Source organism: Chanos chanos, chromosome 12 (genome assembly GCF_902362185.1).
Source record: "Chanos chanos chromosome 12, fChaCha1.1, whole genome shotgun sequence".
Lineage (NCBI taxonomy): Eukaryota > Metazoa > Chordata > Actinopteri > Gonorynchiformes > Chanidae > Chanos > Chanos chanos.
In genome coordinates this window covers 9416951-9440547 of record NC_044506.1, presented here as the reverse complement: position 1 = coordinate 9440547, position 23597 = coordinate 9416951, and the positions used below count along the sequence as shown (strand labels likewise).

Sequence of the window (23597 nt, the reverse complement as noted above, 5' to 3'; positions counted from 1 at the left end):
AGCGCGAGGACACGTGTCTGAGAACATTACAAATGACATGGGTGACTCTGTGACGATCTTGTTACTGTTCCTAACTGCACTATAGGCTTGTTTATCTCCAGCATGTCTGATCGAGGATTGTACAAACACATACAGACTTTACCAAAGTCAATCTGAAACTTTAATGAACAAGGCAGTGCTGAATCTCCCCTTTTTTTAAGCACGTGGGGAAAAAACAAATAACAAAACAAATGTACTGCCTCTTTCTCCTTTCGTCCTTTTGAGAGATAGAGTATCTTCAATAAATAAAAAGGCTTACATACTGTACGACATGATGAAATCAAACCACAAGCATTTGGTTGTATTCACAAATATGTTCTCTTGCTCCTTCTTCCTTCCTGATAAAATATCTACAAATAGAACAAATATTTTTAACATGATAAATACACATCTTTTTGTATACCTGTAAATAAATTTTAGAGAAATGCGAAATGCACTTTAACACCAGGCACTGGCCAATCAGAAAATTAAATGGATGAGAAAGGAGGAGCTTCATATGGACTGCACCATCTATGAAGCAGAAGCAGGGGGGTTGCTCAGTGCCTGAATATAACAGAAATCAGTCATAAAAGCTTGAATAAGATAAATAACATCCAAATACAGATCTGATGATTAACAGATTTGTAGCACTGTGTAAAGACATAGTTAAAAGGGTAAGTCAAAGAAACAGGAAGAAAGAGAGCGAGAAAGATGAGACACATAAAGAGAAAGTGTTGAAAATCCAGTGAAAAATAACTGACATAATCATGGCCATTTCCTGCTTAGAAAAAAAAAATCTTGTCAACATTATTTCCATATTGCTGAATTGTTCCTCATTCCTAACACTAGTGTCTCACTGATTTCCCAAGCAGATGTTTCAGCTCCCACCTTGTTCATTCTCTCTCTCTCTCTCGGTGTGAGATTATGATGATGAACAGAGCTGCTACTCATAGTTCCTCTTTGTCTCCTTTTAAGACTGGTCTGTGAGTTGCCTCTCTATTCAGGAAATGAATGAAGTCTTTCACCTCACGGACTCCCTAAAACAAAACATTACGTTGATTAACCTTAAGGCTCTGACCTAAACAGTGTTCATGTATTGATTTGTAACGTAGCATGCAAGTTACTATACATGTATATATATTACGAGAACGTGTGTCTGACTATATATGGATTAGTATACAGTGTAAATATCTATCACTCACAAAAGTTCACTTATGATAATCAAGTTGCCCGAAATTGAGTTCAACTAGTGATATGCGGCCTTGTGGTTGAAATGTATTTGTTAACTGTGGGACTGGTCATTGGCCTATGCGAGGTGTGATCATTTTATCTCAAGTGGACGGACCAAAGTCCATCTATTGAGATAATGCATATTGCTTTTGCAGTATGATTAGGATGCAATACATATAATCAGAGGTTTATTACAGCCCCCCCCCCCCCCCCGGAACTTTTAGGACACCATGGGGGAAACAGGCACTGTCTTGTATGAATGGACCACAAAAGGCAGATCGTATTTTAGCATATTTAAAGGGTCACAGTTAGTTTTGAGTGTCACCTGGCAACGAGAGTGCAAAATCAAACTTGGTTTCCTCTTGTCATGGCCACTACTGTCATTATAAGTCCTCCAACACTGATGCTAAAGGCATACTTTGCTCTCGCTCTTTTGAGAAATTTCCTCTCATAATTTTATTTTGTTTGACTCCTCTCAATATAAAGGCTTCAAACTCTTGCCTTGGGTGTTGAAGAACGTGTCTGTGCATGTCACTAAATAGCCCGTTGAGGGTAAAAGGTGCTGAGTTTATCCTGAAGTAATACGCTTTATCGTTAACCCCTCCTGTGTGTGGATACTGAATCTTACCTCGTATCTCTTCGGTTCTTCCTTGTTTCCTGCTGCAGCTAAATATATTGTGGGGAAGCTGCAGAGAAACAGAAAAACAGACGTCAGGAACAGACTAACACGTACAGACAGAAATAACAAGCCAACAGAAAGCACCGATTAGTTTATTCTGAGGGGACGCACCCTTGCACGTCGTAACCTTGAGGGATATCATTAGCGGTTGCGTCCATTTTAGCGATGACAATGTTGGGATTACCAGAGAGCTATGAGGAGAGAGAAAGGGAGAGAGAGAGAGAGAGAGAGAGAGAGAGAGAGAGAGAGAGGGAGAGAGAGAGAGAGAACAAACAACAAATAACGATGAATAAATCTGACTTCTGTGAGGGGGCAGTCTTGTTTCTAACTTTAGTTTATATTTCACAATGTGTAATACTAAGATGAGTCAAGTCACACCTAAGAATCTTGGGTGGAAAGTTTCTAGGCAGATAACTGACTGATAAAGAAATTGTCTTTAAGGTTGTAAACTACCACAGTTGAGTGAATGTGCTTTTCTCTGTGTGTGTGTGTGAGGGCTGCACCTGTTCTGCCAGCTCCACGTATTTGGGTTCCAGTTTCTTACAGTGACCACACCATGGAGCATAGAACTCAATCAGCACATCTTTGTCTCGCTCATTGACAATCTCCTCAAACGAGTCTGCTACCACCACCTGTACAGAACACACACACAGACACACACACACACACACAAATATATCACAAAGGGAAAACCTGGTCAAATATGATGAAGGACAGTCTATGGTGCACTATTTCAGTGTCAATACAACCACACACACACACACACACACACACACACACACACAAATAATAATAATATGGCTAAGACCACACACAAACCTTAACAGGCCCTTTGTTGGTTGTAGGCACAGGTTGTGACTTGATGTAACGTTTGAGTCTCTCGGCAAAATAATCCTCCAGAAATCTTTCCAACGACTTCCCATCTCGCCTACAAAGAGTCAGCGGTTTGTTTGTTTTTTTTAACAATCATACATGTTTGATCTGCATATACATATATATATACACACACACACACACACACACATGAACTTAAAACACTCCCCTAATCTTCAAAGGTTTCTTTTCTCACCATTCACCTCTTACTGTGTCTATTCAATAACAGAATTGGGATGAATCCTTTACTCTTGCAAGCTTAAAGGTTTCATTCACGCAGTTGAGCTGCTAGACAAGGAGAGCACTCACGTGAACTCCTCACGCATGGTGTACTTGTGACCTCCTCGTGTCCTGATGGTGACAAATGGCAGATCACCTCCTTCAGATGCACCCAGGCCAAACTCCTCCTCCAGCTCATCCAAAAAGTCTTTACGATTAGCCACAGAGAACATCAACCCCCGCGAGCTGAACTGAGAAGCAACTTTCATTACTCTGAGAGAGCGAGAGAGAGAGAGAGAGAGGGAGAGAGAGAGAGAGAGCGAGAGAGATGAAGGGGGGGCGAGAGAGAAGGAGAGACAGTAGGTGTGTCATGGGTTGTTTGACATAGACTTAGCTCCTTTGTAAAAACCAAGGAACACATTAAATGATACGTTTTAAATTTTAAATTTTGCTTGACTCACCTGTTCCTCCAATAGTTGGAGCCCTTGGGATTGTGCTCATAATCCAAGTCATAATAAGCAGTGAGCAAGTCCCGCCCCTTCAGCTGATCTTTATTCTCCTTGGTCAAGTGTGGACAGATTCCATAACTACAGAGGAGGGAAGACGAAACAGCCAATGAACCTGAAGTCTCCGAAAGGCCATTGAGATGGATAAAGCAATTTTGGGGACGGTCCACAATACTCTTAAGACTTATTTTTCACCTCTATTTAACAGCTGGTGTGAAGGAGACACTGACTCAGAAGATGAGAAGGGAGATTTTAGATTTGAGAAAATCAAAGCCTGTTAGATATGTTCACAGCAGATGGGGCACATTGGTGGGACTTTACACACTAAATAACTAGCTTAGAACATGACCTTCACAGGCTTTAGATCAGCTGTATGTCTGAGGACAGAAGCAGAGGCACAAACTGGCAGACTGTTTAAGTACAAGTTTCTCACATGTTGTCTCTAATGAAGCGACGCAGGCCAGTGATGGATAAAGGCACACTGTGTGACACCACACTATCCTCAAACTTACTACTCAGTCTGGGAGGCCTGAACAACACCACAGCCCTACAGAGACAGGGAGAGGGACACAGAAAGAGAGGGAGAGAGGAATAAAAAAAAAAAGAAAGAAAGAGAGAACCCTAATCAAAAAAACAAACAAGGGTCTAATCATTTACATAACTGCATTATTCATATTTAAAAATCAAGAGGCCCCGGTATGATGTACTCTATTCCGTTTTCACCGAGTACCTTTTTTTTTTTTTGCACCAGTCAGGTGAAGAAATCTCTGGTAGTCTATGTAACATCAGTCCTCACCCTGTCACACTCACAGCCTGCTCTGTTAACCAAACACAGTTCTTCAACTCACACATCCTTCTCCCCCTCCATGTCTCATTTTAGTCTACTCTGCCCCCCCCCGCCCTCCCCCCCCCCAATCTTAAACCCTCCCCCCATCCAACTATTCCCACTCTCACTCTGAGTTCACGCTGTGTCTGCTGCCGATCTGTAGGTCTGTGGTATGAGCAAAGCGAAAACTGTTCCTCATCAAACTGGCAGCTTTCTGAAACTCTGCCAATTGAGGGCTGTCACTCCCAGAAAAAAACCCTGAGCAGAGACGGACAGAGAGAGAGAGAAGTGGTTCAAACACTTCAGTATATTCAGATGTACAGTACATCAATATCAGGTAATGGAAGATAGCAGAAACAGAACTAAATGTAAGATCTTTGAACATATAATGAAAAATAACTGAATACAGCATTTCTTACTTTACAGTCTTTACAAAGGCAGAACACTTACCAACCACACTGGCATCAAAGTGGTTGATGAAACTGTCAAGGTCTCTCTCACTGTGCAGAGGCAAAGAGTTGGGACCTGCCTGCTTCTTCATATAGCTCACAATACCATCTGTTTGTGTTGGTGAAGAAGTCATGAGATTATGGTCATTACACAGTGACCACTGCGTTGGCACAAGAGGCAAACATTAGGGAGTTTTCTCCCATTTTCCCATTCCCTTTTGGGTTTTTGGGGAATTTTTTTTTCTTGTTCGACAAACTCATTATGAATTTGCAGTTTTGCAGGGCTGCCAAAGAACCAAGTGTTTGCTACGTGCTGTTTGACGTAGAGGAAAATATTTGAAAGGATGTATTTTTCCTGCCCTCTCACCTAAAGTTCCACACATTCAACGCACTTACCTGCAGAGCGTGGTCCATCATAGGAAGATGAGTACTCCCCATTTCTGAATATTTGTAAATTTGGGTAACCTGTGACCCCAAATCGTCCACAGATCTCAGTGTTAACAGTGCAATCCACCTGAACAAAAAACCTGACTTTAATATAAATGTCTGCTTGTAGCCACTTCGACAGACATTATTTAATTAGATGACGTTATCCAAAAAGTCTACTACAGCATATTCCCACTTCACTTTAAATGACACAATAAACGGAAAGACTGTGAAGCTGCAAATGAAATCCACTCAGCTGGTACTTGACATGAATATTCTTTTTACCTTGGCTAATGTTACCGTCCCTTTCAGTCGACTGGCTGCAGTTTCAAACTCCGGGGCAAGTTTCTTGCAATGGCCACACCTGAATACGGAGAAAAATTACGAAAAATCGTAGCAAAGGAAGGACAAAAACGAAGAAGGAACCGTTGGGTTAATAATCGTGTGTGCATATATTTTATACGCCCCAATACCTCCCACATCATTTGAAAAGCAAGCACGAGCTAATTAGGGTTTTGTGGTCAACGCTATGAGCTACGTTAGCGTACACATATTAAAGAGAACTGGATACCATGGACAGCTCTCAGCACCACACTCACGTTCGCGTTGTAGGAAAGGTTTTCTTATGAAACTCAACAACGTCTTAGTCATTTAGCACAGATTATGAAGAGCACTGAAAAAATAGCTAATATTCAGTCATTACCATGGTGCATAAAACTTCACGAGCATGGTCTCGTGCTCAGCCGCCAGGTAGTCGAAATCTGCATCTGTGAGTACGAGAACATCACTACGTCCGAGGACGGGAGCGGCAGAAATGAAGACAGACAGTAGTAAGGCAAAAGTATGCGACAGGAAGTCAGTCATGACGTGTGCGTGCGGATAAAATAAATAAATATGTACAAAAAATTAGAATAAGTAAAACGAAGGGAACGCCGTTCTCTCTAACGATCAGCGGGGCCGTTACATTATGCTTCAGAGGCTACCGAGAGGCGGGATGAAAACCGAATCGCCGGAAAGCTCTATACCGATTGGCCAGGACCACTATAGTTGGTGAGATGTAATCCAGACATTGTATCTTTTCTTTGTCAATCAATGAGCATCCAATCGCTTTTATAACGATCACCTTTAAATGCAAGAAGTGCAACAAAGCTCCACGCATCTACTCTACTTCACAGTTAAATGTGATGTACATCAGTACAAATGATGAATTAAGCATTTTGAATTTAAATCTCATAATTGAATAATGTAGACGCCGCAGTATGGTTACCAATATATACATCTTAAGAGTCTATGCAACCTCTATTGAAGCCGAACTACTATTTATACCAAAATCCAGTGTGCAACAGTATTGTCTTCTTTAACAATATAACATTCTCTATAAAATGACTTCTCCAGGAATGAACATTTTATTCATTTTCTCATGAAAATCAATAAAGCACCAAAAATAAACAACTCCATCCTTGATGCATCAAGTAACAGTTTTGATATAAATAACATTTTCATATCAAGAGTACAGTAAACATCTGTCACTCACTCAGCAATGATTTAACGAAAAAGACAATATTTAATAATAACAATAATAATAATAATAATAATAATAATAATAATAATTTTTCACAGACCAATTTGGCCTATTCATCAACCTGACTGGACAAGATTATGTCAGAAGGCATATGTATTGTCACTACTACCTGTTGTTTGTGTCCAATTTACAGGACAATACTTTGCAAAACACTGGCCTGACCCTCCCATTTCTTCTGTTATGTGTAGAATCAGTTTCACGCAGACAGTATCTTTTACAGTTTACATACATACACTGATTCAGAGCACCTATTCACCTGTGGCCAACTCCTCACAGTCCTTTTCTTCAAGTATTAACAAAAAACACTGATAAGGGCATGTGAAGCAACCATCAGTGCTGCAGGTCTGCCTGCTTTCTGATTGGACAGATCCTAAGATGTGGTTCTATTCAATCAGGCTTCTCTTCGTCTGCACTGAATGGTTCTTCTGTGTCGCTGTCTAGGTCCTCAGTACAGAGCTGTTTGGTGGATTTCTGAAACAATCTCATGAGGTCTTGAAAGCGTGCACAAACCTAGAAATCAAAGCAGAAAATGAATATAATGGACAGGCGTGATTTCATGGCATTTCTAAGTTTGGACAATCAAATGTCTCAAACTTCGTTTAATGGGTTTGGGTGTCGGACCATTCAAGACAAAAAATGCATCACTGAATTTCAGAGTGATCAAAAATTATGGACAGAGCATCATTGTTATGATCTACAGTGTGTAAAGTGTCTCACCTCATTGGGTGTCTTGTTGCCAAGCTGGGTGGAGATAGCATGGAAAGTGCTCTGATTGGCTCCTCTCTGTTGACAGGCAGTCAGTATCACGCGGTCTGCTTCCCTATTTCATAAAAGAGGATGAACTGTTATGCTATTACAGAACAATTAACAGGGAGATGGTGATGTACCAAGTCAAGACTAATACTTAACAGAGACAATGGTTAACAGATGCAGACTAAGATCACACGACAAAATTAGACAGAAATGATGGAGCACTAACCTTGTCCAGAGAACTATTCTCTCTCCACTTGGCATGAGTGAGATGTTTTTGGCACAAACAGGAGGGTCTAATGAAAGGCTTTCCTCTTCCTCTTCATCACTGTTAACCTCTTCATCCTCATTTCCTGTGATTAACGTATCTCTGCCCACACTTTGATTTGCTGTATCTGTCTCCTAGAAGACAACCAGAGAATGATGACGGATAATAATAATAATAATAATAAAACATTTTTATTAATGATAAAACGATAATAAAATAGTAAAAATAAAACAATTGAACACATAACAGGATATACTCCAAAAACAGTGAGTACTCACTTGCACAAGCTTTTAGAGTCGTAAAAATACTTTACCCGTACTTTATCATCGCTCTCCCTCATGCAATTGGCTCGAGCCGTGTGGCGCTCCATCTTATCCAGGGAAAGGGAGGCTCTGATTGGCTGACAGTAGAGGCTTTCCTCCACACTTTGAATTGTTTGGGTACTACACACACTGTCAGTCTCATCCTCTTCATCATCTTCATCAGACAAACACTGTACAGAAGGGTGGAGCTGCTTAAAAAACACCCAGAATTCCTCAAGCAAGTGGGAGTGACCTCTGAACAGTAATTCTATTTGAGTTTTCATCTGAGAATGAGAAAGAGAAGAGGGAGAGGGTGGTTAACTTTACAGTCACACATCTGAATCATAAAAAAATTGATTTTTCTCTATGGATGAAGAATCACTTGTTTGTTTGTTCACTTGGTAAACTGAAAAAAAAAAAAAACATTAAAGTCTTTTGCCTCTTTTGAACCAGCATGACTGAAGGATGGGCCATCCTGCAGGGCACGCACTACTTTAAGGTAACAAGCAGAGTTTTCCCCAAAACTGAGCTCCAGTTGCCGCAGAAACCGCCGACTCCTTTCAAATGCTCGCTGCTCCTCCAGCTAAAGGGAATGCAACAGAAAGGATGCAAGACAGCACATCAGAGACTGAATTACACTGAACAGAATCAATCTGTAAAAACTAATGCACCATGCAGAGAAACACTGTAAAACAGCACAACATGAATATGATCTCAAAACAAAACATTTATGAGGGCTAAGACAAATCCCAAAAATGAAACACACTGGGTGTAATAACAGTAAAGAATATGAATGTATGGTGGTTGGAAACACCAAAAAAAAAAAAAAAAAAAAACGAAAAAGAGAAACAATAAAAATGATACACCAATATATTAGCGGAGGCAATGAGCTACTGAAAATCCATTACGTTTTAATTTATGTTCAGAATAAAAGTGGTCTCCTGAAGGTAAACAGACTATCAGTGCTGAGTTCTTGCTCACCAGGCCACACTCTTGGGCTTGTTCGGGTTGTAGGAAAGCAGCAAAGTCCCTCAGCAGCTCAGGCCAATCCCTCAATACAGGTTTGAGTCGATTGAAAAGTTCCACAGACGTTCGGCCTTCTAGGTCCCTCTCAAACTCATACAGCACCTTAAGAAACTCCTCTGCCTTCCCCGGAACCACTCGCAGTGTCTCACATACCTGTTAAAGAGGAAGAGGACACATGTACATTTGTCAGTCCTCAATGATAACACCCATATATTCAAATGTGTTCTCACAGGTAAAGAAACAGGAGTGTGGTAGTTACTTAACCTTTTCCAGGTAAGCCTGGGCAAAGGCAACATCTTTGCAGTCTCTCAGAGGGTCGCTGTCAGGGAAATCCTTATCACAGTGAGGAACGGACTGAGGTATCTCTTTACTGTACGCTTCCTTGCAGTTGATGAGTAGTTCTATGTGATAACCCAAAGTGGTTGGTTCCATTTAGAAGAAAGACAGGAAATGACATTAACAGTTGATTAGAGGATTCATATATATATGAATACACACACACACACACACACACACACGCATATATATATATACATATATATATATATATGCTTTTGACAATTATTCAATTATTCCAGTTCATTGAAAGTGCAAGTGTCTTTGGTTAAAACTAACCTGGGAGATTAGCAGATGTTTGGTCTTCATCTGAACTCTCTCTGTCCTCAGACCTCCCCTCTGATGCTAGCCATGTTAGTTTCTCCATGGTCTCCTGTGGGTTAAAAGGATACACATGGGAGCATATACATTGTTACAAATAGTCTGATATCAGACAGTATGGAGGAAAAAAAAAGATGTGATTAGACCTGCAAACACAGACATATTGGTGAAATAATAAACAACTGATCTAACCTGAAGCTCTGGTACAGACAATACAGATGCTTCAGAGGCAGGTGACATCACTTCCACATCACTTTTTGCCATTTTATCACGTCCAGCCTCAGCTTTTCCATTTTCGCCCTCTTCGGAACCCGAGTTGTGAGGTTTGGGTGCGGATACCTGCGATATTCCTGCTCCATTTTCCTTCTCTCGTCTCTTCTTGTCAGTCATTTCCTCAGCACCCTCGTCCCTTGCCAAACTGGGTGTAGGGCTACCGGATGACTCCGACAACGTGAGGAAGGGTTCGCCAAATTCTTCCGCCCCGCATTCGTTGTCTTCCTCATTTTCCTCTTTGTTCTCCTCCTCAGGCTCAGCTGCTCTTTCCCCTTCCTCCACTGCAACTTTTACACAGTCTGGTTCCCCTTCGCAGGAGGGTCGCTCCGAGGAGACCCCCTGGGGCGCTTCCACGTTCTCCGGAACGTTCTGGATCCTCCCCGAAATGACCTGAACACCGTCCTTCCTGCCTTTCATGGTGTCTTGCGCCATCCGTGGTTCCTGAATATGCCCTTGTACAGGCTTCGGCTTCAGAACAGCATTTGACCTCTTCACACAGTTGCCTGCTACCAGGCAGCCTGGGGGGAGCAGGAGAAACTGGGGCGTCGCGGTTTGAGACATGGGCAGGAGTTTTGCGGTTGAAGGTTGGACGGGGGCGGGCTTTGGTCCTGGCAGAAGTGTCGGTAGCTTACTAAGTTTGAGCAAGGTGCCACAGCGCTGACTCATCTGGTCCTTAACCAACCGTGCCGATCTTGAGGAAGTGTGGGCCATTACCTTGGGAGCAGGGGTAGGATATATGATAGTGGTAGAGAGTGGGGAGGGTATGTTAATGACAACATTGCCTGGGTTTGTGCATGCTTGAGCTTCCGTTGCTAAACTTGACACAGCTATTCCTGTTTCTCCAGTTCCTGTAACAGTTCCTAAGGAAGAAAAATTCACCCCTGATGAGGTTTGCATGCTAGGGGTATGAGATGCCTGCAAACTCTCCACAGCTTTCGGTTGAATACTAACCACTTTCCGACTTGCCTTAGTCTGCTCCGCAGAGGCAGTGCCACTGTGTGATGGGTTACTGGAGGGCTTGGGCAGGGTTAAGCGGAGAGAGTTGGTTGTAGGTTGTGTAGAAGCTTTGATGGGTATGCATTTTGAGGCGTTCAAAGGCGTAAGCACACAGGGCTCGAGTATGAGTAGATTGGAGGGCTGAACTAAGGCTGAGTTAGTAGAAACAGGTTTAGATGGATTGGTGATGAGAAGAGTGATATGTTCGGATGGGGCAGAGTTTGAGGAATTGAGCGGAGCAATGCTGGAAGGGGGGGGCTGGTCAGGAACTGAAGATTCCGTGAAGGCAACGTTTGAAGATGCAGATGTGAAGAGATTTGAAGTGGTAATGTTGGAGGGCATGGCTTGGGAGGGGCTGGATGATGTAGGAACAGCAGAGATGTTGGGATTGGCCAGCGCAGGACTAGGGGGTGTGGGTGGAGGAAGGTTGGAGAATGGGGCTTGCCCGGAGGGTTTACGTTTGGCATACTTGACACATTTGACAGAACCGGGTTTAGAGAGGGTGAGTGCGTGTGGGGTTAACCCCTTGGGCGACGTTGGGTTGGACGGGTCTTGCGTACATGAGACCGGATTTGAAGATGAATCATGGAGGTGTCTGAAACCAGAGAACGTTAGAACCAAGTCCTTAGGGCAGGTGGGCGGGTAGCAGGTTCCTTGAGGGAAGCTGTAGATTGTTTTTTTTGGAGCTCCTTTCAAACGACCAGCTGTGGGCGTGGGTGTGTTTTCTTCTCCTGGAGAGGAGCATCCATCGGCATTGGTTGTTTGAAACTCAGTGTCACTACCTGACTGGTTATATTTTTTCACTTCCTCATATATGATCTCAAGGCTTCTCTGAAAGAAAAGAAAGGTGAGATAATATTTAGTTAAATAGGACAGAACTTATTTATGTTTCTCAATGTTCTGAATGGAACAACATCATAAAGGACAGCAGTTGTCATGGAAACTCATACAAGACATGTTCATACCACCAGCCAGAAAGGCATGAGGTGCTCATTTCTCTCCACTGGGGGGCGCTGGTCAGTTGGGCTGACCCACTCACAGGCAGGGGACATCGTAGGAAATTTATTCTCCAGGAAGTAACTCTGAGTCAGGCATAAACCAAAAGAAAAGCTCAAAACCAACAGATGGTATTAAGTAGGAGTGATAAAATTAATGACAACAATAAATATAACATTAAAGCAATATACATGTAGCTATCAATTTTTTTAACATGTTAATAAGCAGATCACTATGCATGTTAGTAAAATTAAACTAAGTAATATGTACCACTGATCTCTTCAGCAAATGTCTATATAATGCTTACAGCTTCCTGTAAACGACTTTTCTCTTGGTGTGTTAAAATCAATGGATCACCTTCCGTGACCTCAACATATTATCACTGTTATCCCTAGCATCAAGCTAACTGCATTTCAGAGAAATGATCTGATTAAAGGATATTAATTCCAGTAAAAGATGTCAGGGACTATTACTGCAGGACCATGCATGTACCTTAATGATATTGGAGCTCTGGCCAAGGCAGACCTCCCGGATATGCAGACGAAGCTGTGTGTTCTCTCTGGCACCAAGCAGGTAATGGGCCATCAGCTTAAATGGATTTGGAGTATCTTTAAAGTGCTTATGTCCCAGGATCACTAGACTGGCGACAATAAACACAGAAAATATTCAGTCTCCAATGCGTTGAATCAGGGCATTTATTACATGCGTCATATTTCAAACATATCCATAAATTGGTAACTATCAAATACATACTTTAGATTAATGTGTAAGAGTGAACAAAGTCTATTAGTTAACAGACTTTAGACTAATGTGTAAGAGTGAACAAAGTCTATTAGTTAACAGATCAGTTCATGGGTGTTGGTGCCCCTGCTGCGCTGCTTAAGGAGGATTTGGATTACTGTAAAACCTCTGATGTCCATGTGAACATGGCATAAAACCTGCCAATCGGTGATGATCGGTGGCAGAAAATCACGGGGCATACCAGTCTTCTGCTGGAGTGTAGAATTTGTGGAGGCGTGGAGGGTGCAGGGCCGGGTCCAGGCTCACTTCAGGCAGCAGCTCTGGGTAAAGGAACACTGGTCTAGTGGCCATGAGCCAGGCCAGATGAGGGGGCATGGAAGGGTGCCGCGTAACTGCAGAAAACACAAACTATTATAGCGCAATAAACAACACAGGAAACACGGAAAACCTGGGTTTTCAAGGCACTCGTTGGTGTGATATTCTAAGTCATATATATATATATACATTTATATATATGTGTGTGTGTGTGTGTGTGTATGTGTGTGTGTGTGTGTATATATGTATATATGTTGGCATACCATGATTATATGTGGGTAGCTTAGGAATTTTAAAAATACACCACATTTCTTAGCGGAGAACAATAATTATGACAATAAGAAGCACGGCTCTGTATAAAATGACATAGTACGAATCAGGATGTGTCTTACTTCGTTTGAAAGCATTTTCAGGTAAAGGAGTGTTTTCTAGTTCTTCCAGTAGAGAGACAGCTCCCTGCAGGTTACAGGATCTAAAAATGCTGACAAAGCCTGGGTCAGTCAGACCATGAGTCTCCTCTCCACGCTGTGCAAACATCTGTAACTCAATCTGAACAGAGTAGAAAAGGAAAACAGAAAGAAATAACGAAAAAGAAAAAGAAAAAGAAAGAGAGAGAGTTTAAAGCATACGTAGTCTGAAAACAGAGAACATACATGTTTATATGCATACTAGCACATGTATGTTGCAGGTATTTAGTCAGTGTGTACGCTTCTGTGTATATTTGTGTGCTTGTTACCAGGAACTGTTTCGTTGTTGATGCTTCAGCCTGCAGAGCCTCCACTGGACTGCACAGCATATTGGCCTGAGTGAGGAGCTGGACATGCTAGAATACAGACCGCCAAAAACACATCAGACTTTACCTCAGACAACTCAGAACCTATCATTAGCACGTAGCACTAAGACACACAGACCAGCCCTGGAAAGAGAACAGTGTGGAACCTGACCTGCTGTATCTGTTGCTGGAGCTGTAGTTTCTGAGTCTGTGTGAGGATCATTGGACAGGGGGGGCTGACAGGTCGGGGTGGGGGCCAGGGTACGCCCTGACTCTCCAGAAGGGCCCTGCGCCGGCGCAGAGCCGCGAGCTGCTCCTTCACCGTGCGGTAACGCTCCGTCAGGATGTCAGCGAGAGGATCTTCATACCTGAGCGGAGGGACACACAGAGACCAGAGATAAGGAAGAATCTGGGTCAGTATGATAAAACGTTATTCACACTCATATGTTCTTTTTTTTTTTCGACAGAGTGGAAAAGATGGTGCTACACAATCAGTGTGTCATCAGAAAACAAAAGTGCACTGTCTACACTGGAAAAAAAATTTATGAAGATTTGACATAACCTTCAAACTTACTTTGACCTGAAATGTAATATTTTATCCTAAAAACAAAGCAACTCAGTCCCCCAGTTTTTTTGGTTAATCCCTAAATAATCACCCAATGGCCAAAACAGGTCGGAAAACGGTAAGACAAACAGGGCTCATGTATCAATATGCAGAGGACATCTTACGGAATAGTTTGCAGAATGCTGAAATTGGGTGTTTCCTGTTGAGGCAAATCCTCTTCCTTCTCCTCCTCTTCCTCATGTCCTTCCTCATCCTGGTCCTGAACTCCCATTTCATCCTGAAACTGGGAGAAACATAGTTCCCGCATTATTAAGAAAGACAGGGGGTGAAAAAAGAGAGTAAAAAACGAGAGAGGATAAATTTGGGAAATAAATTAGAAAAGTGAGAAGAAAATAGATGGATAATGCATAAATACATGAACGCATAAATATAACGTATAAAGACATGAAGAGCAAATAGGTTTAAATTCACCGTATCGAACAACTCCTCCATCAGCTCATTCACTTCCTTCTCTGAAAGGGAGAAAAACAGAAGAGAAAAAAAGTCGTTAGATACAGGGGAAGACATGCCAAGGCAGGGGCTAAATGATCTTGTCTTCATTTAACGCAAACGCACTGAAAAGCCATAGTCCTCACTCACTGGTGATGCGTACGGCCCTGTCGTTTCTGTAGTCTTCAACATCGGGCTCGTCAATATCTGCCAGAAAGTTATACTCTGGATCATCCTCATCATCCGCCTCCTCTGTAGAAAGAGAGAGAAAGAGAGAGGAGGGGTATGGGGGAGGGGGAGAGAGAGAGAGAGAGAGAGAGAGAGAGAGAGAGAAAAAGAACTGACATTGAATACATATGGAATGACTTGAGGGTGCGAGAAGTGATTAAAAGGTTTCGGTACATTTTTATCCCTCTTCCCACATTTCTCTCCTCATCCCAAGTGATCCATCTCTTTACCTTTCTATTCTCTTGCTTTCATTTTGTCCCTCTGTCCCTCTTTCCATACCTTCGTTCTCATTGTCAGAGCTCATGAGGCCCTGTAACCACTGAGTCCACTCTCTGTCCTCGGGGGCGGAGCCATACTCATACATGTCAGGGGTGATATCAGGGGCACGAAGCTCCGCCTCTAGACGACCTAACGGGACGTTCCTCAGTGGTCGCTTGGAGCGTGTGCGGAAAGCCATCAGGCTGTCCTCTCCTCCACCGCCACTCAGACTCTGAAAAAATGGTAGCTTTTGAAGACTCTCTCTAATGAACACAAATAATTTTTAACATAAAACCAAGGAGCGACTCCTATATCTTTATACTTCTGTCAAATGACTCCTACTGCTTTCAAAAGATTTATTTTTTCCTTAATGGTCATGTTATCACACAGCTGCCTTTGCTGGGCTGCATCTTTGCACCCCTTTGTGTGAGTGGTTGTTTGAGTGTGCGGCTGTTCAGTCTGTGAGGCACCTGGTAAGACTCCAAACACTCTGAGCCAGTGGCTAGCTCCTCATCCACAGCATGAAGTTTCTCCATGAAGCTACATTCAGACGGGCCTCTGGAAGGCCCTGGAGGAGCCACAGACTTGGGCGGTGGCGGGGGACCCATGGGGACCACATCTACCGTGAGGTGCCTTGACCTGCGTGAACCCTGCGTGAACACGAACAACAAACACGTAGGAAAGATGGTTGGGTCCAAGTCAGTAAAGTTGAGCATCTGTCTGGAGTCTCTCCTAATTACCTTTTGCTCGTATATAATCGATTCATATGTGTTACTTCAATTGTTTTATTGTTTAGACCCCAAAAGCGTGTATTATTTACAGGTGTGTGTGTCACCTGCGCGGGGCTGCAGCTCCTGTCGTCTTCCCACTCAGAGTGTGCTCTGTGCAAGTTTGCCCGACTGCCACGTGGTGATGATGCAGTGCTCTCCAAATCACTCTCCAGCAACGTCTACACACAAACAGACATACCTATCATTAACAAATGATTAACAAATGCACGCGTATTATACATGTCTTGATTTTTTTTTGAAAAGTTGCTTAAAACTCAAGAAAGAAATAGTCACTAACTTAATTTTCCTGCGAAATATATAGCTTTCTATCATCGAACGCGCTGCCAAAAAAAAAAAAAAAAAAATCCCGACAAACACACACCAGGCACAAAAACACATATCAGTGGAACTCCTCTTTGTACCTCTTCTGCTGTCTCATCCTCTTCCTCTTCATCAGGACAATATTCTTCATCGGATGAGTCTTCTTCTTCCAATGGGATGTCTACAAACTGTGGGCCCTTAAAATAAAGAGAAATTTATAACTGAGCGCCACAATACATTGTAGATGAAAACAGAGAATTGTAGGTCTTATGTGCTGAGTTGTCATTCTTTATTAATGACACTATACTTTGCAAGTTACCTTAACTTCTTTGGGCTTCTTGATAGGTGAAATGTTCCATGCGGGTATGACCTAAAAAAAAAAAAAAGAGGGAAACAAATGAGGAAACAGAACTGATTTGTTTTCACATTTCAGATGTCATACATGTCATTACTGTCACAGAAAATTTTGAAATATTGTGAAAAAAACCCATACATGGATTAACTGATCAGGCTAGGAAATGTCAGTCATGTATGGATAACATGTCAAGAAATCCAAACGCTACGACAGTTCATGATAGTGGAGTCATAAACTAAGCACACATCTTGTACATGAATGCCAAAAACTTAAAAAAAGAAAAAACTAACCACTCCTTTTTCCACCACCTCCTTTAGTTTGGAGCGTGTCATTTTGGGCTCCTGAGAGAACAGGGAGAGAAAACGGAACGAAAAGTGAAAAACTCAGCCTTGAGGATCAATGACGACACAAAGACATCGCGAAGTCCAAGATCAAACCATTATAACTACTAATAAATCGACTGATTAGACTCTTGACACTCACAAACACAGGAACAGGTTCTGTCTCATTGATGGCTGCTTTCATCATGGCCACGACATGCTCGTTGGTAAGGACTTCCTGTGAACAGAGACGTTTGTGACATTAAGGTTGCGGTCCAAAGAGCGGCAGCGACCCGTTCACACCGAAACCACGTACCGCGTCTTCGTTTAAGTCTCTGGGACAGCCTCAGCGGTACATCTTATTTACAGCGGTGTAACTCACATGTATGATGCTGCGCACGTTGGCGGACGTCAGGTTGTGCTGTCGCGACTTGTTCTCCAGCTCTCTGTCCAAATCCCTGTCAATCTCCACCTCCTCCTCTTCGTCCTCATTCTGCTGGGACCCGGCCTCCTCTTTTTTCCTCTTCACCCCTCCTTTCCTCCTCCCGGTCTGTCGTCCTCCACCATGTCCCTCGTCTAAATGTGAAACGAGAAGATGCAGCGTCAAATTCCTACACATAAGTTACAACTGAAGAATGTGGTTTGGTTTAAAAAAAATGGCATATTCACCCACCGTCAGGGATGATCAGGCTCTCATCGGTTTCCTCTGCTGATGGAGGACATTCTGTGCTCTGTGCATGGCCTTGAAACAAACATTTAATTTAGTACAATTTTCCCAATTCCTCAGTGTCTCAGAACAAGGAACCTTTTCAAAATAAGAGCACGCATATTGATAAAACGAGATTCATATTTTATGCTTCCCTCCCATACTGTTTTTTTTTCTCCTTACCTTCAGTCACAGGATCGGGGGAGAGTGCCTGACTTTGGCCTTTAAACCTCGACGAGCGTCTCCATGACGACGACAGTTCTTCGTTTGACAGACTGGAGACAGTTTTGTGGTCCGGGCTGAGTGGCTGTAAATCCTGGGTCGCTGGTGGTCTGCATTCGGGACCTTCATTCTTGGCAACCTTGGACCGGGAAGAGCCCGCCTTCCGACTGCTCGACTTGCGTTTGCGGACTGAGTTCATCGTCAGTTTGGACTTTCCGAACTGTCAATACGGAACCTGTTCAGATTGAATTATACATGTTGTGAAGGCATTACATGACAATGGTGTTATAAAGTAAGTTAGAATCCCCTTATGTTTAAGGTCTCACTGAAAATAACTGGTGATCCCAGAATAATTCCCTGAAGCCAAGATTACTTGAGAGAGGCCAAGATTGCAGTCGTAGCCAAACAAATTAAGGAAGCTGCACGTTTTAAAAAAACGTGCAGTTTACAGGCTAATTACATGACCACCAAAATGAACCTGACTACACTGCTACGTTCCTTTTATGATCGTAGAGAGCGCAGATGTGGATAAGTTATTCAATCAGCTGCAAACTATTGTCTGCATTTGTTTATTTTAGCAGTAGCTGAGAAGATCAGTGTATCAGTCAACACACATAACAAAGACAACGTAGTTGACGTACATATTTTTTTCTGGTAATATTTGCCTTACACAACGAGAAATTAGTGTTGGTTATTATAACGTAAATATATTTAGAATCAATGATTCCTTCATACCCGCCACTTTGTATACGATTAGCTCCATCGGTGATTCGCAGAACAGTAAAACATCACTTCCGTTTCGCAAAACCCAACATAGTATCAAAATAAAAGCCTTAAGTCAGTACCTGAAATTTTTAAATAAAATGCACAGTAGAGCGACCACATTCTGACCGAAAGAATATTCATTTTTAGAAGCTATTCCATATTAATTCATAATTAAATAAAAACCCCGGACAATTACACTAGAGGATATACGATTTAGGTGGAATTAAGCCATGAAGCTGAATATCTTCAAATGGGCACTTCATGAATATGGGATACTGGGGCCAATATTACCGGCTGCAAATTGGTCCCTGACCCCAAACTGTCGTAAACTGCTAACAGTCTGTACTGATCTCCGAATTTGGGAATTCACTGATGAATTGCTGCAGGGAGGACCTGAGCTCTGTGTACAACAGATATTACAATATGTGTCTAGTTGATTAGAGCGGGACCAAAACAGAGCAGATCAATAAGTATTTAATTAACCATTTCTTTATGTAACCTACAATTATCTAATCTATCCGAACTTTCCCTGAAGAAGCTAAGAAGCCTGCTATTGTAGGCTCAGCATCAGCTGTCGTCTCACGCTAATTAACATAATTTTGTTGAAGGTCACCTGCCACCCATTTTGAAAAGGACGTTAAACATTTAGGCCTCTTCAGTGCTCGAGACATTATGTCAATCTTAAAAGTGACGGGAGGCTGCTAGGATAAGTTAATATTTTATTCGTTGTGGGCCTAAGTTACGGAAATAAATCGAAGAAATGTTTGCACTGGGCAGCGATGCTCTAGGCTCAGAGAGCAGGCCTCCTCGACACAACATGCCACTCACTCCTAGAAGAATTCCAACTTTTATTGTTCCTCCAAAACTACAGTTGACACTGTCACCACGGCTACAACGGGTCGAGGACACAGATAAGTGCAGATTATTGCCGATTTCTAGCCCCGATGAAGAGGCTCCCAAGCGTCTGTCTCCATCTGTTTCACCTTGCCTCTCCCCCAAACACCGATTTACAGCAACCCCGAAGTTGAGAGCAAAGCTAAAACATGCTAAAGTGGACCTGACCGACCCATCGTCACGGGCGGCTATGTCTTTAGAACACGTTGACAAGATTACCACCTCATATGGCTTTCGAACTTTAGCTTCAAGTCCTTGCGTCGGCCGAAGAGAATCACTGTTTCACAAGAGGGGAAAATGTGATGAAGGTAACTACTCCAAAAATAATGCGTCCAGTCTGTCTGCCTGTAAAACAGACCAGTGCGTAATGCAGCACACTCACACTCATGAGTCGGCTATGACCCCTGGTCGTGGCAAGGAGGACAAACTGAAGAAGAACCCCAGAAAGAGCCCCGATAGTCGAACTGCCTTGAGGTCGGGTAAAGAGGGGTTGCAGACGCTTTTGAGCAAACCGTTGGCTGCCTTGAAGTCCCTTACCCCAAAGCGAGACAGAGCACGTTCTGCAAGCCGCCACACGGATCTCAAGATTTAAGACTTGATACATCTCCATAGATTGAAACGAAATCGTTGCTTCTGTCCAAAGATATTATCAGTGCGTAAACTCTTTTTAAATCCAATAAATATTTATTTTTTTTACTGTGTGCGCGCCTTTTTTTTTTTTTTTGAAATTTTATTGGGATATTTGCTTATGTGAATTTCATTGTAAACACCAGTGCGCGTCCCTCTATTTTGATGTGAAAAGGCTAGATACCTTTTTTGAATAAGTACAAATTTAAAAAAAAAGGTGTCTAGCCTTTTCACAACACTTTCTTTAACAAGTTAAAAAACATAATTGCATACAAATGCCTCTATTCTTTGTAATACTTTGCAGTACACTGTTTGCTTCTGGAGGGTTAGAGTGTAGATGTTAGATGGTGTGCTAATGGTTTTAAAAATCAGATTTGTTAAAAATGCAAGCCTGATGTTCGCAATGTCTCAGGCACCGTGGGTACACTGCCTTGCAAATTCTGTGAATCGGCGAAATACATCTTTAGTTACAGAAATGAAACGAGACCATTTTTTGCCCTTTTTTATTAATATCATAATCCTTTAACATAGTTATGATCTTTTTTATGAAAATAGGTCAGTAGAAAGAAATTTTCTTTAAAAAGTCTGTCAACGCGTCTCTCCAGTCCTCCATCTGTACAGTCTCACTTCCTGCACTTTTTGTGCAGTTCAAACATCTGTGGTAAAAATTCACCAATGAGGAGTGTGTTTCCTCTTTGTAAAATCTCTGGGCCCACCTCTCATGGGCCACAGCAACCAATCAGGAGAGAAGAGGATATGAGAGGACAGGGAAAATGTCTGTTCATCAAATGGTAAAAAGGTGTTTCATCAGGGTAAAGTCAGACACAAGGTTGATGTTGGGTTCGTGCTTTCCAATTTCCTAGTGTTAGCGTCCGTAGTCTTTACTGCAAGAAGCATCGTAATACAAACCCTCTGAGGGATTGCTTTCCCATTTCATTATTCATCGCTCGGAAACACCATTTCTTCCAGAAGGAGTACAGAGTATGTGTGCTGTGTGTGTGTCCTGTTGTCATGTGATCCTATCTTTAAGGCAGTCCAATTGGTTTGTGTGTCTGTCAGTCTATGCGAGTCTGGGAGTGGATGTTCCCCAAGCTTAGTCCGCCCTATGCCCCTCGACTTTCAATTCCAAGAAATCGAAACGACCAACAAGTCGAAACAGAAATGAAGAATTAAGGGGGCGCGTCTCCCTGGCTCTAGCCAATGGCATTTGAGTCCTATAGAGAGTTCCTCCTCCCCCTTATATTGGGGCATGTCTGGGCGGGGTACCCTGAGTGGTTGAAACAGATGATTGGCTGGTTGTCTGGTCTCCAGTGACGTCACAATAGCAGATGGGGCGGGTTCCGTGAATGTCTGGGTGGAAGGGTGCGTTGTTCAGAGGAGTTCCTCTCAGTCACTGTCAGACCCCACTGCAGACGAGCCTTTCCTCTTTCTTTTCGGGGCTTTGGGTTTGGAGTCCTCCTCCTCCTGAGTTTGAAAGAAATTCAAAAAGTTGACCAAAGGGATCAGACCATCAGGGTTTTTTAAAAACAAAACTCCTTAAAAAAAAAAAAAGACCAGTTTCATTGGTATTAAGCTCTAAAATAGGACAGATAGGTGAGAGCAATTTAATTCGTGGGGTGGCCAATTCGTTTTCGCATGTCCTGTTACATTTAGTGTGGTATGAATGTGGGAGAAGCAGTGAGTAATTTGCATAATTTTGGACTGGAGACTCGGGTCTAAATGGTTTGAAGGGAAAGAGTGAGGTCGGGGTAATGAGAGAGAGGACGTACCGAAGCGCTGCTGGAGGCGCTCTCCTCCTCATTACTGGCAGGTGGAGCTGCTCCCTTACGGGACCGTGGCGACGACGCCGGGGCCTTGCGGCGTGATTTGGGTGGTTTGGAGGAGTCCTCATATTCCTCAGCCAATGAGAAAAGATCGCTGAACCTGTCAGATAAGATGAGAGAGAGAAGACAGGCCAATCACAAGTCAGGCTGGTCTGAGTGTCTTTCATTTTACAACTGATTACAGGATCAAACACTGAAAACAGGTGCGCTGCATAGAAACAGACTGGTGATGAAATTCTTACCTCATCTTGTGAGCTTCATCACAGCTGGCCTGAACGTGCTGCAGGGCCTGGAGGATGGGCGTCTGAGTAAAGACTGGGAAAAAAAACAGATAGAGCGTCACAATACAGGACTGATTCTACAGGGCATAAATTCAGTTACCACGTGACTGTATGGAAAAATAGACAAGACGGATATAGATAACAGTATCAAAGTAACAATTAAGATCCTATTTACATGAAGCAGTCAGAAAAGCAGAATGAGGGGTGATTTATACTTTGGAAGAAGAGCGTTGGGGGGAAAAAAAAAAAATACTGGCTGACAGTGTATGTGTTGTGGACTTATGTTTTGGTGACGCCGTGGCCCGTCTCCGTGGCAACTGCGAGCTTATCCTACTGATGTATTTTTATGTTGTGCAAACATGTTTATTCATTTTGTTCAGCGATCCTCTGCCACTTTAGATAGCAGGGCTGTAGTAAGGCGGCACAGTTGCCATGGCAACAAACACTGTCTTCTTGCCAGTCAGCCAATCACAGGTAAACGACGCATTATGACACCTGTGACGTCAAGTGGGTACACAAACACTGTAACCTACCCCTCTAAAAGTGTCACAGGAGTAATGCTACATATCATAATAAAAGCACAGGCCAATAAACTGGAGTTTCAATGTATAATGAAGTCGTTAACGTGTTTGTGTGAAAGTTCACTGATGTATTTGAAGAGGGCTGCATGGAACTGTGAGGGAAACTGAGAGAGGAAAAGTGAAGGTGTGTGTGTGTGTGTGTGTGTGTGTGTGTGAGAGAGAGAGAGGGCGAGAGAGAGAGAGAGGGCGAGAGAATGGCAGACTCACAGTTGTTCTTGGTGTTACTGAGGCTGAGTCTCAGGTTATCCATGTGTTCCAGTATCTGCTCTAAAGTGAGCTGCGCCAGTTTACTGCTGGAGCTGCGCAGGCTGCGCAGACGGAACACAACAGAGTTGAAGTGTCACGCATCAGGATTAACCATGTCACAGTTTACAGATTTTAATTCCAGATTATAAAGAGAGTGAATATTACTGTTCACAACCATGATCTTTTCCCTTCGGAAAAAGATGATCACTGATCAACATGATGCCTGACTGATGTCTGATATA

The 23597-nt window shown here is 42.7% G+C and overlaps 3 protein-coding genes across 3 annotated transcripts in view; all 3 read right to left on the bottom strand.

Annotated features, from left to right (window-relative positions):
- Nucleotides 1–965: 965 nt before the first annotated feature.
- On the bottom strand, nt 966–6090 carry pdia8 (protein disulfide isomerase family A, member 8). The gene is made up of 13 exons (XM_030788471.1): nt 5930–6090; nt 5512–5590; nt 5197–5314; nt 4802–4909; nt 4480–4609; nt 3959–4072; nt 3481–3606; nt 3110–3292; nt 2747–2855; nt 2431–2559; nt 2039–2118; nt 1877–1934; nt 966–1055 (listed from the first exon to the last, which is right to left on the bottom strand). Exons 1-13 carry the CDS (start codon nt 6088–6090, stop codon nt 966–968), a joined length of 1485 nt encoding a protein of 494 aa, XP_030644331.1.
- A 1105-nt stretch (nt 6091–7195) lies between these two features.
- gon4la (gon-4 like a) lies at nt 7196–18346 on the bottom strand. Its single transcript, XM_030788470.1, has 28 exons — nt 18100–18346; nt 17884–17952; nt 17593–17786; nt 17374–17448; nt 17181–17231; nt 16855–16905; nt 16637–16732; nt 16280–16393; nt 15915–16094; nt 15466–15676; nt 15109–15210; nt 14941–14981; nt 14634–14752; nt 14077–14272; nt 13869–13955; nt 13538–13681; nt 13059–13225; nt 12569–12716; nt 12046–12162; nt 10004–11911; nt 9783–9863; nt 9419–9517; nt 9110–9307; nt 8568–8711; nt 8140–8412; nt 7788–7960; nt 7526–7628; nt 7196–7318 (listed from the first exon to the last, which is right to left on the bottom strand). The coding sequence occupies exons 1-28, from the start codon at nt 18335–18337 to the stop codon at nt 7196–7198; spliced, it is 5502 nt and encodes a 1833-aa protein (XP_030644330.1). The 5' UTR covers nt 18338–18346.
- Nucleotides 18347–21810: 3464 nt separating this feature from the next.
- ints3 (integrator complex subunit 3) overlaps nt 21811–23597 on the bottom strand; it is an 11139-nt gene continuing 9352 nt past the window's right edge. Inside the window, exons 26-29 of the mRNA XM_030789091.1 lie at nt 23317–23417; nt 22490–22562; nt 22194–22347; nt 21811–21888 (exon numbers count right to left, since the gene is read on the bottom strand). Coding sequence (XP_030644951.1) covers nt 21811–21888; nt 22194–22347; nt 22490–22562; nt 23317–23417 — 406 coding nt within the window. The remainder of the gene's footprint in view (nt 21889–22193; nt 22348–22489; nt 22563–23316; nt 23418–23597) is intronic.